Below are 17,312 nucleotides of genomic sequence, written 5' to 3'. Positions count from 1 at the left end.
GCATATAAGAGATACAAAGAATTCTTAAAACTTTAACAATAAGAAAACAAAATGAGCAAAAGATTCAATAGATGTCCTACTTAAGATGATGTACAATTTGCAAATAAGCATATGAAAAAATGTTCAATATCATATGTCATTAGGGAATTGCAAATTAAGACAACAATGAAATACCACTACATATCTATTAGAATTGGCCAAAATCCAAAACAGACAAAATCAAATGCTGGGAAGACATGGAACAACAGGAACTCTCATTCATTGCTGATAGCAATGCAAAATGGTACAGCTACTTTAGAAAACAGTTTGGGAGCTTTTAAAAAAACTAAACATTTTCATTATACAATCAGGAGTCATGCTACCAGGTGTTTACTCAAGTGAGTCAAAAATTTATGTCCACACAAAAATCTGCACACAAATATTTATAGCAACTTTATTCATAATTGCCAAAATTTGGAAGCAAGCTGTCCTTCAGGAGGTAAATGGATAAACTGTGGTACATCTATACAATGGAATACTACTCAGTGATAAAAATAAAAGAGCTATCAAGCCACAAAAAGACAGGAAGGAAGCTTAAAATTCACATTATTAAATGAAGGAAGCCAGTCTGAATAGGCTACAGACCATATGATTCAAACTGTAAGACATTCTGGAAAAAGCAAAACTCTTCAGACAGTAAAACTATTATGACTGAGGGAAGGAACAGATGGATGAATAAGCAGAACACAGAGGATTTTTAAGGCAGTGCCACTATTCTATATGACACTGTAATGGTGGACACATGTCATTATACATTTGTCAAAACACAAAGAATGTAAAATACAAAGATACAAATCTTTGTCAGAACACTTACAGAATGTACAACACAAAGAAGTCAAATGTAAACTACAGAGCTCAATAATAATGTATCAATACTGGCTCATCAATTGTAACAAATGAACCACACTAATGCAAGATGGAAATAATAAAGGAAACTCTGTGTGTGGCAGGGCAAGGGAGACTACATGGGAACTCTGTACCTTCCTGACAATTTTGCTGTAATCTAAAACTTCCCTAAAAAGTAAGGTCTATTAATTTAAAAAATATACACAAAATAGAAAAAGAAATAAGCTGAAGCTAAGATCAAGTGCCAAATGTATATCCTAAAGTAAAGGATACACAAACTAAAATAATAAAGCTAACTTTCTCCATAAATATGACCTCTGCTGCTATCCAATTATACCATCGGGCTCCCTGCTCAGCGGGGAGTCGGCTTCTCCCTCTGACCCTCCCCCCTCATGCTCTCTCTATCTCATTCTCTCTGTCAAAAAAATAAATAAAATCTTTAAAAAAATTTTTTTTTTCCAATAATGAAATTATCTGTGCACAACCATATTGACAAAACTGGTTCCACATTTTTATAAGAATTGACTCTGAAGAAAACGCATATCAGTTTCAAAACTACAGCTATCCAAGTTATGTAAAATAATTTGTTTTTATATCAAAAAAGTATTCATAAAATTGAATTCAGAGATTTGTATAATTGTATAAATGGAAAAGCCTAAATTTATTGTTATCAACATTCATCAAATCGTTCTTGTAGTTTTTCGCAGCAACTTTACTTGACACTGCATATTATAATTAAAATCATCTGTATATTTATTCATTTTTAAGACATATAAAGACATTGTTATTGATTTGTATCACTGAAATTTTCAATTTCAACAACCAGCTAGGTTATAAAATGCTTTTCTTTTCCTTGAAGCTTCAAATTTAGCTCATTTATATGCAGTGTGATATTGGTGCAAAAACGTAAATCACAATGAAATTGTTCTTTGTCTTTGACTATTGAGTATTTCTCAAGTCTTCTTTTTTCAAGAGTCAGTAGTACAGTCACCTTTGTAAACTCACCCATAACTCGACCATTGAATATTGGCAAAGAGCACAAAATCATTACATTCATTGTCTTCTACTGTTTTTAATAATTCCAAACTGGCAATGATTAAAATCATTTGCACATAAATGAATGAATTTAATAACTGAATCCATAATACTTTTCATAGAGTCTACTTCAGAAAACTGAATGCAAATATTTTCAATATGTATCATATAGCAGAATTAGGTCATATTAAAAATATTCATCTTTCTTTTAAAAAAATCTCCATAAATCTTGATATTTTGATCTACCATACCTGAAGTACCATCCTCCATGAAAAACCACTTTTTTAAGTCTACACCCCAAGTTCATTTATTTAGGCCATGTACTGATAGTTCTTTGTAAATTTGGAAATCCTCTGAAACAAACTACGTGGAAAGTATTAACTGGGTAGAACCTCATGGCCCATGACTCATCTAAAGCCAAAGAAAAATATGTGCAATTTTTCAAACTTTGGCTCAATTTGATCTTTATTGTCAGAATGACCATGTATTCTACAGGCAATTATTTGATCTTTCACTTTTAGGCTTTTCCTTGTTATTTTCCAAAAAAATTTTCACAACTGAAATAATTTCTCCTATAATCTCTCCAACTGAAAAAAAAATTTTTTTTCCTTAGGGTGAGAACCAAGGTGGCCAAAATTACACTCTCAGATACTGTTGAAATCAAACATATTTTTTTATTATACATTTAATTCTGATTTCTGGCAAACAATTTCATAAGTTCTTTTTTTAATATTGAGAAGACACTTGTCATCAAATTCATTCTGTATTTGCTGAAAATATTTCTTCATATAGTCATCTTTACTAATTTGTTTCTTTTATTTATAATAGCTTTTTTTTACTCAATCACAGAAAATAAAATTGTCTTTATTGTGAAATTTGTGGCATATCTTCTTCCATTCTCATTCCATCTTTTCTTGTTCTAGTTCCTGCGTCTCCACTCAAGTGTGCATCAGTTATATACTTCATATGCTTAAATGTTTTTCCGTACTTTGTTTTTACACTAGAAAGCTAATGTAATGATATAGTATTAAAACAACCATTGTAACATCTATAAATAGTATAAAATACATACACCATATAATGTATAACAAATATTTCTATAAAGTTACCAATTTCAAAAGTAACTCATGCTGTTTACATAAAATATTCAAATAAACACATTACAATGTTGCATGGGTGTGTAGAAAAAAAAAATCATTTGATTTATTTTCAGAAAACCATTTGAATTATTCTGCTGACACCAAAAAAACTGGTGATATGTTTCTATAAAATATTAAAAAATAATGCACATGCCTGACACACACCCACAGTATAATGATATCTCATATCATGCAGCAGAAAAGTAAAATATAGTCTTACCAAAAAATAAAGCATCATTTAAGTGAAAAATATTTTACATTGCTTTAGTTTTTTAAGTTAAATTTTAATTATTTAAAGTAAATAAAATTAAAAATTCAGTTTATCAGTCATGCTAGCCAGATATCAAGTGCTCATGGCCCCAGCCATGTAGCCAGTTGTTATCACACTGGACAGTGGAGGTCTACACACTTAAGGTTAAATACAGTGCTTTTAAAGTGTTATCTTAGAAGATCTTTTAAAAGCTTTCAAGAGATTTTAATGTAAGTAACATTACTCAGGTTGTCTCCCTTGGCCCTCATTTTTTTAGCTCTCAGTATAAAGAAAATAGAATTATAAACTATTATAGGGTTAGGAGGTAACAAATATCAGTTCCTCTAATGCCCCAACACTGTACTTTCTTAAAAGTGATCTTCTCTTATTTTGCTAACTGTCTTCTTGTTCTATTATGCAGCTAGAAATCTAAAAATACAGGAACTATGATTACCACTAATTTCATGGAATTTCTTTATTTTTATATATGCAACAAATACCGAAACATACTCCAGTTCCCAATAACACTCCCAGGACTGCTAACGGTTACGCTTCCAAAAATGCATACAATCATTGCTCAGAGATCTTTCTAAGGATCTGAAATATTTTCCCTGAAACTAGTCCTAAGAAGTTAATGGGACGTTCACTATAAGGACTTAAAGTGTTCAGAAAATTATTTAGAGAAATACGGCTCTTTAAAATGTAATTTTACACAAGACACTGATGGGTACATAAAATATTCAAAATGATTGCTAATAGGTACAGGGTTTCTTTTTGGGGTAATGAAAATATTCTAAAATCAAATAGTGCTGATGACTCCACATTCTATAAACATACTTTAAACTACTGGATTGTATATTTTAAATGGTGAATTTTATGTTATGTGAATTATATCTCAATAAAGCTGCTATAAAAACATTCACGAATGCCTCCTGCATTTATGTGTAAACTGTTAGTGAAGGAGACAAGGCTTTCTCGGTAATCACATCTCAGATGTGCAATATTGTTATTGCATATGTTGAAGTAAGACAGACATGAAAAATTCATGTAATTCCTACTGGTATTACATATGTATGGAAATGCACACAAAATGGTTTACAAGAGAAGATACATAGAAAAAAGAAAATGTGGGACTTTAACTTCATGTCTATTGCTCTAATTTTTTACATCATGTAATCACATGTGACTTGTGTAATGAAAAATAAATATTTTGAAAACATAATAATCTGGTTGATACACGCATCTCTCTTCATTTACACTTTCTCTCCCTTCCTTTATACTTTCTACTTGAAATACTTGCCTCAAACTCTAGAATTATTCTTTTAATCTGATTACCAAAGACTTTAAAGTCCTGATAAACAAAGACTTTAATTAAGGGTGCTTTCTAATCAAAACATTTGGAGAATATAGAAATAATGGAAAATACACATACTGCACTCCTTACCAGATATTAAGCTTTACCTTCTCTGCCAGGTATTTTTTGTATCTCTTGGTAAACCCACCGCCTAATATATCATCTGGAACAGAGTAAGCATTGAGACAGAGTTGCTGTATGAACCAATAATGTCACTCTCATGGGGAGTATACATTCCGTCCACCCTCCTCCCCTAAAGAATGCTAAATAAACTTGTTCCAATGCCCACCCTCACCTATGAAGTCTATGAAAAAGCTGACCTATACCAGCTCCAGGTTATGTCTGACTGGGTAAGAGCAATCCTATTTTTGCCATTTCAAGAATGGATATGTGACATATTAGGAAGAGGATTCTTGAAAATGTGTTCTTGCTCCTTAGGGACACTACTTGTCTGAAACGTGCTTGGTACCCGCCATCAGCTTGAGAATTAAGCCACTACCAAGGTCAGCAAAGCAGAGAGCCAAGAGGTGGAGAGAACTTGGGTAACATCAGTAATCTAATTAATCAACCATTCCTGAAGCCTGTTTAATTATTGAATTTCCTCTCATTTGAGGAAATGTCCTCATTATTCAAATAAGTTGGAGTTGCTGTTATTTGTAGCCAAATGTATCTATTTGATAAAATTCCTGTGGTGCTCTAAGTTGATCAGAATCACAAATATGGCAAAAATACTCCAACAATACAGATATTGAATTGTTTTTGTTTTTTGTTTTGTTTTGTTTTTTTAACCAAACTACTCTGCCTAGATTCCCAACACTGTTCTAATTACACCTCAGGTTTGGCTGAATGGCCATAAGTTGGTTGCCAAGCTCAGGTGGGAGCCGCCTTGCGAAGGGCAGACAAAGGACGACCACAAAACAAACTTCCAGAAGTAGAACTTCCAGAAGACATGTAACATTCAATTGCTTTGCTTTATCCCTTATTAGAGGACTAGTGTCAGGAGGGATGCACATGGCATTTGTTTTAGGATTCCCAGCATTCTACAAGGCTTCCTAGGTGGTATCCTCCAACTGATGTCTACGCTAAGTGGTTCCATTTGGAACCTAAAACAAAATGTTATCGTCTGCAAAAGAAAAACATTTAGTAAAGAGACTTCTTTGTTCCAAACACCTAAAAGGACTTCCATAAACATTAAAGAAAAATAAAAGATTTTAAAAGATTGAAAACATTTTTCCCAAAAACTGAAACACATTGGAAAGCTGGGGCTGAATCAAGTTCCCAAATATCAGAACAGCTGTAATCACAAAATAACTGCAAAGAATGAAAAAAACATCTAAACAGAATGTCCAGTTTCATATCCAACCAATCAGCTCCTTTAAAAACCATATTTTAGTCAAATCACCATCTTCGCAACAGCAATAAATAAAAGATGTCTACAAAGTAGGCAAACCCAACACAATAAAATACCAGGGGAATCAAGAAGTTTCTTCTTTTTTAACCTTTAAATTACATATTTTCTAAGAATGCCAATGGTAAAAATAGTGTATACATTTATTCAATATATTTACTGAATATCGATGTTAACTAGACTTACTGTGGTAATCATTTTGCAATCTATACAAATATCAAATCATTATGTTATACACCTCAATCTAGTATCAAGTTATGTATCAATTATACCTCAACAAAAATATTTATGGAATATGAATGATTTATTCAATACTATTAAATGACTTTAACTTTTATTCGATTATATTTATGACCTAGATCTGTGCTAAGACCTAAGGGGTACAGATCAATAGGACAATGCCGGGTCTTCCAAAGTTTACAGTGTAGTAATCCACCCATCCCCCACCCCCTCACACTCTCACTCGCCTCATGCCTTATCTCACACCCGTCTCCACCTTCCACACATATGGTTCAGGATAAACACTTAAAAGTCATTCTGAATTCTTCCCTTTCAACACAGAATCAATCAGTGAGCCTTATCGGTGTTAGTTACCTCCAACAACATACACCCAGAAGCCCACCACCTCTCACCAACTCCACTGCTAAGGCCCAAGTCCATGCCTCCTGCAAATCACGCCTGGACTATAGTAGCAGACCGAGTGTACCTGCTCTACTCTCACCTCCCTCCAGGAGCCTGTTCTCCACCCAGCAGACACAGTGTTCTTCTCAGGGCATGAAGAGGATCATATCATTCTCTTGATCCAATCCTTTAGCTGCTGGAATAAACCTTGTGATCTGACCTATAACTACCTGTCTAACCCCGTGCCCTACATCTGGCCCCTCATGCACTAACCACTAGCCACGCTGGCTTTGTTTCTGGTCTTGGAACAGCCCAAATTTACTGACATCTCTGCTCCTCCCTGGGCTCTTGATCCAGGTATTCATATGGCTGTGCTCTCAATGTTTAGGTCTCAGCACAACCTAACAGCTCTGGTCAAGAGAGAAAGTAGAAATTCATGAGCTGGCATTTTAGCTCACTGTTCTGTTCTATTTTTTAAAGTAAACTTTTTTTGAAATGTAACATAATTACCAAGAAAATGCAGAAACGTTAAGTGTATAGATCAATGAATCTCCCAAAGTAAACATACCAATACAACTAGCAGACAGATCAAGAAACAGCACCCAGAAGACTTTCCAGGAACCCGCTCCCAAGTCACTATCCTCACAATGAGGTAACAGCAATCTTGATTTATAATTTCATAAATTAGCCTTACCTGTTTTTGAAATTTATATAAACAAAATCATGCAGACTCTTTGTCTCCAGCTTCTTTCAGTCATGTTATGTTTTTGAGATTCACCCACGTTGTAAAGCACAGTTATAACACAAAGCTTAATAATATAATATACTACACTGCATTCGGCCATTTAGTTATAGGTGGACATTTGAGTTATTTCCAGTTTGGGATAACTTCTCATCATGCTGCTAGGAAAATTCTTGTACACAGCTTCTAGTAAATATATGAACATACTTCTACTGGGAATATGCCTAATAGAATGGCCACATTGTATCATATTCAGCTCTAGTACATACCACTAAATAGTTTTCCAAAGTGACTGTATTAATTTTAAAAACCCAGCATCAGTGTAAATGAGTTTCAGATAATCCTTGCAAATATTTGACATTGTCTATCTTTTTAATTTTAGGCATTCTGGTGAATATATCATGGCATCTCATTATGCTTTTGGATTGCATTTCCCAGATGACTAACGAAGCTGACCATCACTTCATGTTTATTGGCCATATGGATATCTTATTGTGTGAAGTGTCTATTCAAGTGTTTGCCCGTTTTTCTTTTAATTTTTTTTATCAAATTGTAGTTCTTAATATAGTCAGGATACAAATCTTTTTTCAGACATATGCATTACAAATTTCCTCCCCTTTGTGATGTGTTTTTTCATTCTCTTTATTGTATGTTCTGATGAACAGTTAATTTTACTGTTATCCAATGTATCATTTTTCCCTTTACAGTGTTTATTGTTAATTTAAGAAACCTCCACCTACCCTAAGATCATAAGGGTATTCTCCTACATTTTCTTCCAAAGGTTGATTGTTTTCCCCTGACATGTTTACATTTATAATCATATTAAATTGATTTTGCATATACAACGTGAGTTAGGGGTCTAAATACTCTTTTTCCATAAGGATATCATTTTGACCCCTAGCTGTTATTGAAAATTCCATCCTTTCCCCACCGTACTGATGACATCTTTGTCAAAAACAGTGTCTACTTGTCTTATCCTTGTGCCAACACTACAGTATTAAATTAGAATGCCTTTATATTAAGTCTTGATATCTGATAGTGTAAGTTCTCCAGTTTTGATCTTTCACTTCAAGGCTGCTTTGGTTAATTCATATCCCTTTGGAATTTTCACATCAATTTTACAATCAGTTTCCACCAAAACAAACAACCAACCAAACAAAACTTGCTAGGATTTTTAATGGGATTGCATCTTTTGAAATCTATTGACTTACGCTTTATGAGTATGGTTAATTGTGGTAAACGTTCCATGTGCATTTGATCAACCATCACTGGGTAGTATTCTACATATCTCAGTTAGGGCATGTCTGATAACTACATTGATCAGATTATTTCTCTATCCTTTCCAGTTTTATCTTCCTGCTTATTCTCTGAGCAGTTGAGTAGGATGTGTTTAAGTCTTCCATTAGGATTGTGTTTGTCTATGCCTATTGCTAGTTCTTTCAGTTTTTGCTTTCACATTTGAAATATATATATCTTCTAGTGTACTGACCCTCTTCATTTCTAGTAATGTTCACTTCCTTAAAGTCTACTTGTCAAATACTGGTGAAGTTACATCTGATATCTCTTTTTTCATGCTTTTATTTCCAGGCATTCTGTGTCTTCATATTTTAAAACTGTCTGTTAAGGAACATCAGGTTGGTTTTTGCATTCAATCCATTAATAATAGTCTTTTAATTGAAATATTTAGCCCATTTAAATCTAATATAATTATTGATCTAGTTGGATTGATAGCTACCATGTTAGTATTTACTTTCTATATGACCCAGTTGTTTCTTTTTTCTCACTTCTTACCTGATTTTGCATTAAGAAAATTCTTTTATTATCCAATTTTTTCCTTTAATTAACTTGTTAGTTAAACAATCTTTTACTATTATTCTAGAAAATTTAGTTAAATCTACTTGATGATGCTAGAACTTTGGAACTCTTAAATTCCCTTTGTTTCCCTCCTGCCTTTCCAATTATTCTTATCATTATATAAATTATACATATTTTTAAAACCCATAAAACATTACTATAATTGTTTAGTACTATCAACATTTACATTTATCCATCCATATACTTTCCCTCTGTTGCTATTCACTCTATTCTGCATTTCCACGTTTCCATCAGAATTCATTTTCTTTCTCCCAGAAGAGCTACTTTTACTCTAGCATTTCTTTGGTATAGGTCTGTTGGGTTTTGCTTATCTGAATACATCTTTATTTGCCTTTTTTTGACAAAACTACTTATTAAGCAAATCAAATTTGGAAAGCAAAAGTACTTATCAAGCAAATCAAATTTGGAAGGTCTTAAATTTATCTGTTTTAAGGAAAAAGCATCAAATTCTTTCTATAAACATTTAGTTTCACTGTAACAAAGAAACTTATACATACTTTTAGATTTAGAGCTATTTTCTTTCTTTCTCCATGAAAGAAAAACACAATTTAAAAATAAACAGGAACAAAATTACAACAGAAAGTGTCAATTCTAAAAAAATCTTACACAATTTGGATGACTCTTCATCAAGTGGCAGGACTCAAGTCACCATTAGAATAAAATTTTATTTTAAAGGTATCATGTTAAACTTTAATTAGGCATGCCCAAGGACAAGTCATGTCTAAATACCCACTCAATGCCATTATCTTTTCAAATTTGCATCTGCCCATTCTCCCTCCTCTCTTTTTAACACTAAAATACCCAACATCTCAAACCCATCCTTTCCCTGTTTAACATAATTCCATTTCATTAGATTTTTTATTGAGCAAAGTGCTTGTAGAAGATGATAATGCTAAATGTCCATATTTATATAGAGACATAGTGTATTCTCCTAGACCTCTGGAGAAAGAAGTAGAAGTCAAGGATTTTAAGCACAAGGATGAACACTCTCTAGATTCCAGCAGAGCAAAGGGGGAAATTTTTCTTCTTTCTCACAGTGCATGGTGATATGTTATTTCCACACCAGTACATTCAGATTTTTGAGACAAAAATGGATAACAAGTAACTTGGATCAGAAATGGATAGACATTTTTTCCCATTATATTTTGCTCAAAATAGTCTCCCATAAAATAAGTAGAGAGTCATATAATAAAGAGAAGAAAAACATAAAGAAATCTCATTAAAACAAAGCAATTGAACACAAAAGGAAAAAATAGGAGACAGTAACTTGCTCCCAGAAAACATAAAATTTTAAGAAATAAAAGGAAGGTTGGAATCTATTAGTATTCTGTTAACCCATATATATCTTTCTGTCTTCCTATTTAGCCTTTCTCCTTCTTCTACATCATCACCATTTTCATCTCCTCCCTTTATCCTCAACCTCTTTATCATCAACATGTTCCAAGATTTAAGAAGCAGAGTATAAAGTCCCCACTCTGACTGTGGGCCCCGGTCATATTCTACAATCCAGCTCTTCTGGAGCCATGAACTTAGAGGTTACTGTATGTTTATTAATGAGGTAGATATTTTAATCTTCAACTGGCTCCTATCTATTCTTCCTTGGTTAGAACCGAAGAGAGATAGAGAGAAGGGTTATTAATCAGGAAACATCACCAATGTGTAAGGTCTGGGGGTTGGGAAAGAAGTCCCCCAAAACAAACCATATTTAAAGACCAACACAGAAGGGGCCCCAGTTCACCTGCTATGCACATTTATTTTGAAATAATAATTTACTATAACTGTAGGAGATTAACAGTTCTTACAAACACCTACAAATCTTGTAATCATATTTCTCTAGCTGTATTTTTGAAAGCATGTTATTTACTCAGAGGTACAGAATCTTTTCTGCTGACAAAAATAAATAAAACTGATTATTTGATATTTTGCATTTTTTAATACACAGGTACCTAGCAGAATGTAATGACTAATAGCCCTGGTAATTCCACTAGCCTCAGATGTAAAAAGAAAAAAAAAAAAAATGTAGTTTTTGCTCATCAATCCTCAAGTCAATAGATTTTAAAAAGTAAACAAATGTAAGATTTTTTAAATGCCATTAAGTCACAATCATACAGGTAAAGTTGATTTCTCTCATCGTACTTTATGCACCCTACAATGTGTTAGTTCTGGAATCCTTACAAGACCACAAGCTCCTTAAGAGTTAAGAGCATGGATTTTTTAAAAAGCAAAGTTTAAGTCTTGTGTTGTTTTATTCTTAATGTACAGAAATTACTTTTCTACAAAGTTGTAGACACTTTTCTTCTAAGGTTTAATAGCAAGAAATCAACATGTATCTAAGTAAGAGAGATTTTATTTTTTCCTGTAAAAACAACACTCAGAATTTAGATATTTCACTTGACTCTCCAGGTTTTACCTGGTTCTTTGGGATTCTGCATGTGAGTTCTTAACTAGCTGACAGCAAGAACATTTTGTCCACAGAGGCCCATCCGATATTACTAAATTATAGCATGGTATTCTGCTCAACCTGCATCAGATCACACCACCAAATACCCAACTACACCTGCTGAACTGTTCAAAGATGGAGAGGCACATGGACCCAGCATGAGCGGGAGAGAGAGAGGGATGGGATTGAGACCTTTGTGATCTCACAATAGATGTAAAGTTTAGGAATGAATGACTCCACTGGCAATGTCAGGATGATACCAAGTTTTGACAACTTACCAGACCAGTTTCTAGACAAAAACTTCTTACAGGTGATGCAAAAGGATGTCTTGGAAAAGCAAGGGAAGACCCACTGCAAACAGAGTAGAGCTGTTTGGAGGATTCAAGCAGACACCAGCGGCCACTTTGGAATACCTGCATAATAGGCTGGGCGAGGAAAAAGTACAATCTGTGTTGTATTCTATAGGTGCCAAAACTTAAAGGTATGTATGTGCAGGAAGCATAAAGACCCAGAGCCTAGACAGGAGGAATTTGAGTTAACTGTGCCTTGAAATACTGAAGAAAGTATTATAGAAAAAGAAGCTCTTGGAGATTTAAAAACAAAGGACGATTGAGAGTTTTAGCCGCAGTACAGTAATGGATTTGGGTTTCAGAGCAAGTTTGAGCAGGTACAGACTAGAAGGAAATATACCTCAAGCTCCAAACGACCTGGAAAAAAGTAGACAAAAAGACTGTTCTACATAATAGAATACAATACAGACAACTGGGCTCATGCCACTAAATTATCCACGGGAAGTATTTACAATCAGGCACGGGTTTCCAACCTCAAGCTTTATGATTGGCCTCAGGCCCAAGAAATAAAGGAATCTTCTACCAATGAGCGTAATTCCAAAAGAAAAGCAAAAATCTGAGGATACCAACAAGCCTGAAGGACAGATGAGACTAGTCTCTTCAGACCTGAATCTCAAATTCTGGTGGCCCACACAGAACAAGGCTGAGGTGCTGGTGAATTCTCTGAAGCAGTGGGCATCAATAAATTTCCAACCTGTACCTCTAGAGGGAGAGGAGAAGGTCACAGCAGACAGTATCAATTGTCCCATCAGATCCCTTTATATCCTGTCCCAAACTCACAGGGCCTCACACATACCAGTAGGTTCATTCCTAACTGGTGCCTCCAACTTCTCTGGCATGAAATGGCCACCTAGGGGTTCCTGGCCCTGTCCACCAGAGCTGTTGGCCATAAGCAAAGTGCAAAGAGAGACTGAGGAAGAGCTATGCCACATGCTCTCTCACATGACACCATTTTCCAGACTGTCCTAAGGATCTGGTTCACGTTCCATAATCACACATAGACCAAGTTAACTCTTGGCTTGAGAAGGACAACCTATCTGAGAACTGCAGGGGGTTAAATTTGTAGCTATGGGCCAAATTAGAAATGACTTAAATAACCAGCCCCAAAGTACCCACCGGAGAGGGGCAGCTCCCTACCTCCCTCAGAGAGGACTCAAAGGGCTCCATGAGGGGAAGACTGCAGAAGGAGTCTTTCTCCTTTCTCTCTGCTCCTTCTGAGTCTGCAACCTCCAAAGCTAAATAACGAAAGTGGACTTCACTAGTATAACTCAAGGCTGGGAAGCCGCTCATTCAGTTAACTTAATATAATAACACTTAATAGTACTAAAGCTAGCAGGCAGCAAACTTTTGGAATTCAAACGGTGTTGATTGTTTTTTAAATAATCCCCCCCAAAAGGCAAACCACTGAGAGAGGTGTTCCCCTGTCCTGCACTGCCCCCCCCCCCCGCCCCCGACAGCACAGCAGAGAAAAGACTGGCTGACAATCCAAACTGAAAACCAGACGACTATGAGGAAGAAGAACTAGAGGAAGGAGTAGAAGGACATGTGAACTAAGGGGTTTAAAGGATCAAAGGACTTAAGTGAAAAGAGCAGGCTCATCAAGGGGAGACTCTTCATCAATACTCTCCTGAGTTGCATAAAAAGTATTTTTTTAAGCAATAAGAATATTACTTATTCAAAACCCAGATATTAAATAAGAAGTAAAATAAAATAGAGAATAGCAATCACTAAGTGAATGTAACATTACCTGAACCTACAACACATAAAATCAATAGTTCTTTGGGCCGTGGAGCGAGAGGACAGGGGGTAGGGGTGTGTGAAAACAAGTACTAATGTAAAGACGTTGAAGGCCCATGGGAATAGGTCATATAAAACTAGATGATCCGCTGCTGCACTGTCAGCTACAGAACAGTTCAGAAACAGCCTGCTTACGTTTCCTATAGGCAAGTTTTTCTTTAATAAAAATTACAATCATCAGATCTGTACCTCTGAAACAAATAATGAAATATGTTAAGAAAAAAAAAAGAAGCAGAAGATAGCAGGAGGGGAAGAATGAAGGGGAGTAAGTCGGAGGGGGAGATGAACCAGGAGAGACGATGGACTCTGAGAAACAAACTGAGGGTTCTAGAGGGGAGGGGGGTGGGGGGATGGGTTAGCCTGGTGATGGGTATTTAAGAGGGCACGTTCTGCCTGGAGCACTGGGTGTTATATGCAAACAATGAATCATGGAACACTACATCAAAAACTAATGTTGTAATGTATGGTGATTCACATAACAATAAAAAATTAAAAAAAAAATTACAATCATTATCTGTTTCACAATGCCTCATAACCAGCTGTGCAAAACATTAACCCACCACACTAAAATTTTCAGAACAAATATCAAAAGCCAGGAACAACCTCTTAAATAATTGGTATTTGTGTATTTGTGACTTATTTAGGTTATCTTTTTATTTGTCACATAGATGTTTGATTTCTGAAAACCTTCACAGTAAAAAATAAATAAATAAATAACTGCTGAGAAAATTAAGACCTTATAGAAAAATAGTGAAAGCCACTGAAAATATGTTTACATTCATAAAATAAACAACCAAAACAGCACGTTAAATTAGGCAAATCAATAACATTTTCCACTTCCAGTGAGGACTGTATTATGAATTTCCATTTTCCATCACCCGCACTGTAGAAACCTTTCAAGAATCTCTTCCTCAAACACCGTTCCCTACTACCAGCAGTTTCAGCAATATGGATGATGATTAAAATGTATTTTGTTTGCAGATAATACACTATGATGGCTCTCTGTGTCGAGCTGGCTAGGCTATAGTAACCAGGTATTTATCAAATATTATCCTAAGTGTAGCTGTGAAGGTATTCTGCAGATATGGTTAACACCTACAGTCAGTTGACTGTAAGTAAAGGAGATTAAGGCCAATACAGCATGTGGCCGGCTCTCATCCTCAAAGGCCTTAACTGCCAACTGAGGACTGCCAGAGGTGTTCTGCCTCAAGACTGCAATGTCAACTCCTCTCTGAGTTTCCAGCCTGTAAGCCTGCCCTACAGATTCCGACTTGCCACCCCAACAATCACGTGAGCCAATTCTTTGGAAAAAATATATATATCTCATCCTATTGGTTCTGTTGCTCTGCAGACTCGAACTGATAAATACACATTCAGAGGCTTTTTATGTGTAACTCTCTACCCCTTTATTCTACCGCTTCCTGATTTACTGGTCCTACCTCTCTCAGCCCTACCTACACAGAACTCAGCTCCCACCCTAATCATGGAACCCACCAAATACAATTCTTGGAACTGAATTTTTTCCAAGTTTTTGCTGCAACAATCTCTATGCCTTTACTTCTCTACTTCTATCCCTCAGCAACAAATATACTTGGCATAAACTAGGATGAAAATTCTCATACAGATGTACATTTGCATATACAGATCCCTGCATTAGGGAAATTTCAGATTGCAAAAGACTGTCTACAAAGTCACAGTTCTTGAAATATAGGTAAGGTACATTTTAAAGTGGTATTTTTCATTCCAACAAAGAGCTCAGAACTGTTTCTAAGAAATCAGAACTACAACTGGGAAATAAAAGTTAAAGGAAAAGTATAATTTCATTTACAGAAATTGAATTCTTAATCCAGTATAAGAACACGCTTATTTTAAAATCCAAACATCCTTAATGCATGGAAAACTCCTTTTTCAACGATGAACTATAAACTTCTGAGTTCTAGAAGAATTGTCTCGTAAGATATTTCAACAGTATATTTTTTAATGCTAAACTTTCAAGCTACTCAGGTCCCTTAAAACTGAAACATTCCAGTGTTTAAATAGTCGACTGGAATCAATATGTACTAACTTAGCCTTGTAAACGCATGAAATAGTATAAAGAAAAACATTAAATATTTAAAATAACAATGACATCCTCACCTCCCACATCAACCTGTAATCCATATTTTCATCCAAGTCTTCAGGCATTCTCTTCTCTCCAGCGAAGGGTCCAAACTTTTCACCCTGAGTAGTGATGATTACATTGAAAAGGGGTTAGTGCAATAATCAAGTTACTAAAATAAACTTATCTCTTTCCTGGAAATTTTTTTTCTCTAAACCTTCATGCCCTATGAGTGAGACACATTTAAAGTATTAACTAATTTACACAACACAAAATATTTACATATTTAAAATCCAACTTAATCTGTTTTTAGCTTAAGAGACTGAATCCACAAGACAGGAGCCAACATAAAAGGGTTAAATTGCATAACATTCAAATCTGACAAGGCCTCTGGCAAGTGGTCTTAAAATGACAAGCACTGAGTTTTGCCTGACTTGAGAGACAAGCCCACCAGGCAGAAAATCACGTGGTTTCCATAAAAATCATAAAGTCATCCCAATTATAAACAAGAAAGAAGTAGGCTTGTCATTCTCAGAGGAAGACTGTTCATAAATAAATTAAATTCCCCTGCCCATCTTTCCAACAGCCGAGGCAGCATACTATAAACCAGAGGTTCTCAAAGTGCAGGCTTCAGAGCCTACCTGGCATGAGAATCAACAAGGACATTTGTTTCAAATTCAGAATCCTGGGCTTATTAAAATCAGAATTGCTGGGAGTGGGGAGTTGCATTTTGACAAGTTCCCAGGTGAGAGGCACCTGTGGCTGGCCCCTGCAAGTTACTTGTGAGGAGGGTTCCAGGGTAAGAGACATTGTTTTCTCAACAAAGGCAACCAAAGCAGAGACTGGACAGCCAGGGAGCCAGGCTGGGTTTGTCCAGCCAGAGCATCTGTAAAAAGTATGCGGAGAGGACACAGAGCCATGCGTGCCTTTGTGAGAGTCCTCCGAACCCGCCTGTGCCTAGTCTTCAGCGGAACCCTTCCCTTCCTAAAAGGAAGAAAATTCCAACAAAACCTCCAGGGGAACTTTGATAAACACTGTTGGAGGGAAAAACAGCCAGCAACAAAAGCAATGTTTTGAGGGATATAAATTACTTAATGAACAACAGAAAACCCAACTCCTGGAAATAGTAACATGTTAAAGCTTAAAGGAACTGAAGCTAACTAGCCCAGCCCCTCATTTTACAAATAAAGAGAAGAGGTCCTGAAAAGCTGCAAAAAATGGCAGCGCCCAGAAGACCTATTCTTTAAAGATAATTTAGGGACAAAAAAAATACGTACAGAGGTTCCTCAAATCAAGATTATAATCCTAAATAACTCAG

The 17,312-nt window shown here is 35.4% G+C and overlaps 1 protein-coding gene across 4 annotated transcripts in view; it reads right to left on the bottom strand.

Annotated features, from left to right (window-relative positions):
* PRDM5 (PR/SET domain 5) overlaps positions 1–17,312 on the bottom strand; it is a 184,753-nt gene that overhangs the window by 153,900 nt on the left and 13,541 nt on the right. For all 4 annotated transcript variants that reach the window (XM_028102296.2, XM_028102297.2, XM_088019962.1 and 1 more), the window contains exon 2: positions 16,033–16,116. In XM_028102296.2, coding sequence (XP_027958097.1) covers positions 16,033–16,116 — 84 coding nt within the window. The remainder of the gene's footprint in view (positions 1–16,032; positions 16,117–17,312) is intronic.

The sequence above is a fragment of the Eumetopias jubatus genome, unplaced genomic scaffold (genome assembly GCF_037043125.1).
Source record: "Eumetopias jubatus isolate StellerSeaLion01/CBP00866 unplaced genomic scaffold, mEumJub1_p1.0 scaffold_2, whole genome shotgun sequence".
Taxonomy (NCBI): domain Eukaryota; kingdom Metazoa; phylum Chordata; class Mammalia; order Carnivora; family Otariidae; genus Eumetopias; species Eumetopias jubatus.
The sequence above is the reverse complement of the archived record's forward strand: the minus strand, read 5'-3'. Positions and strand labels throughout refer to the sequence as shown.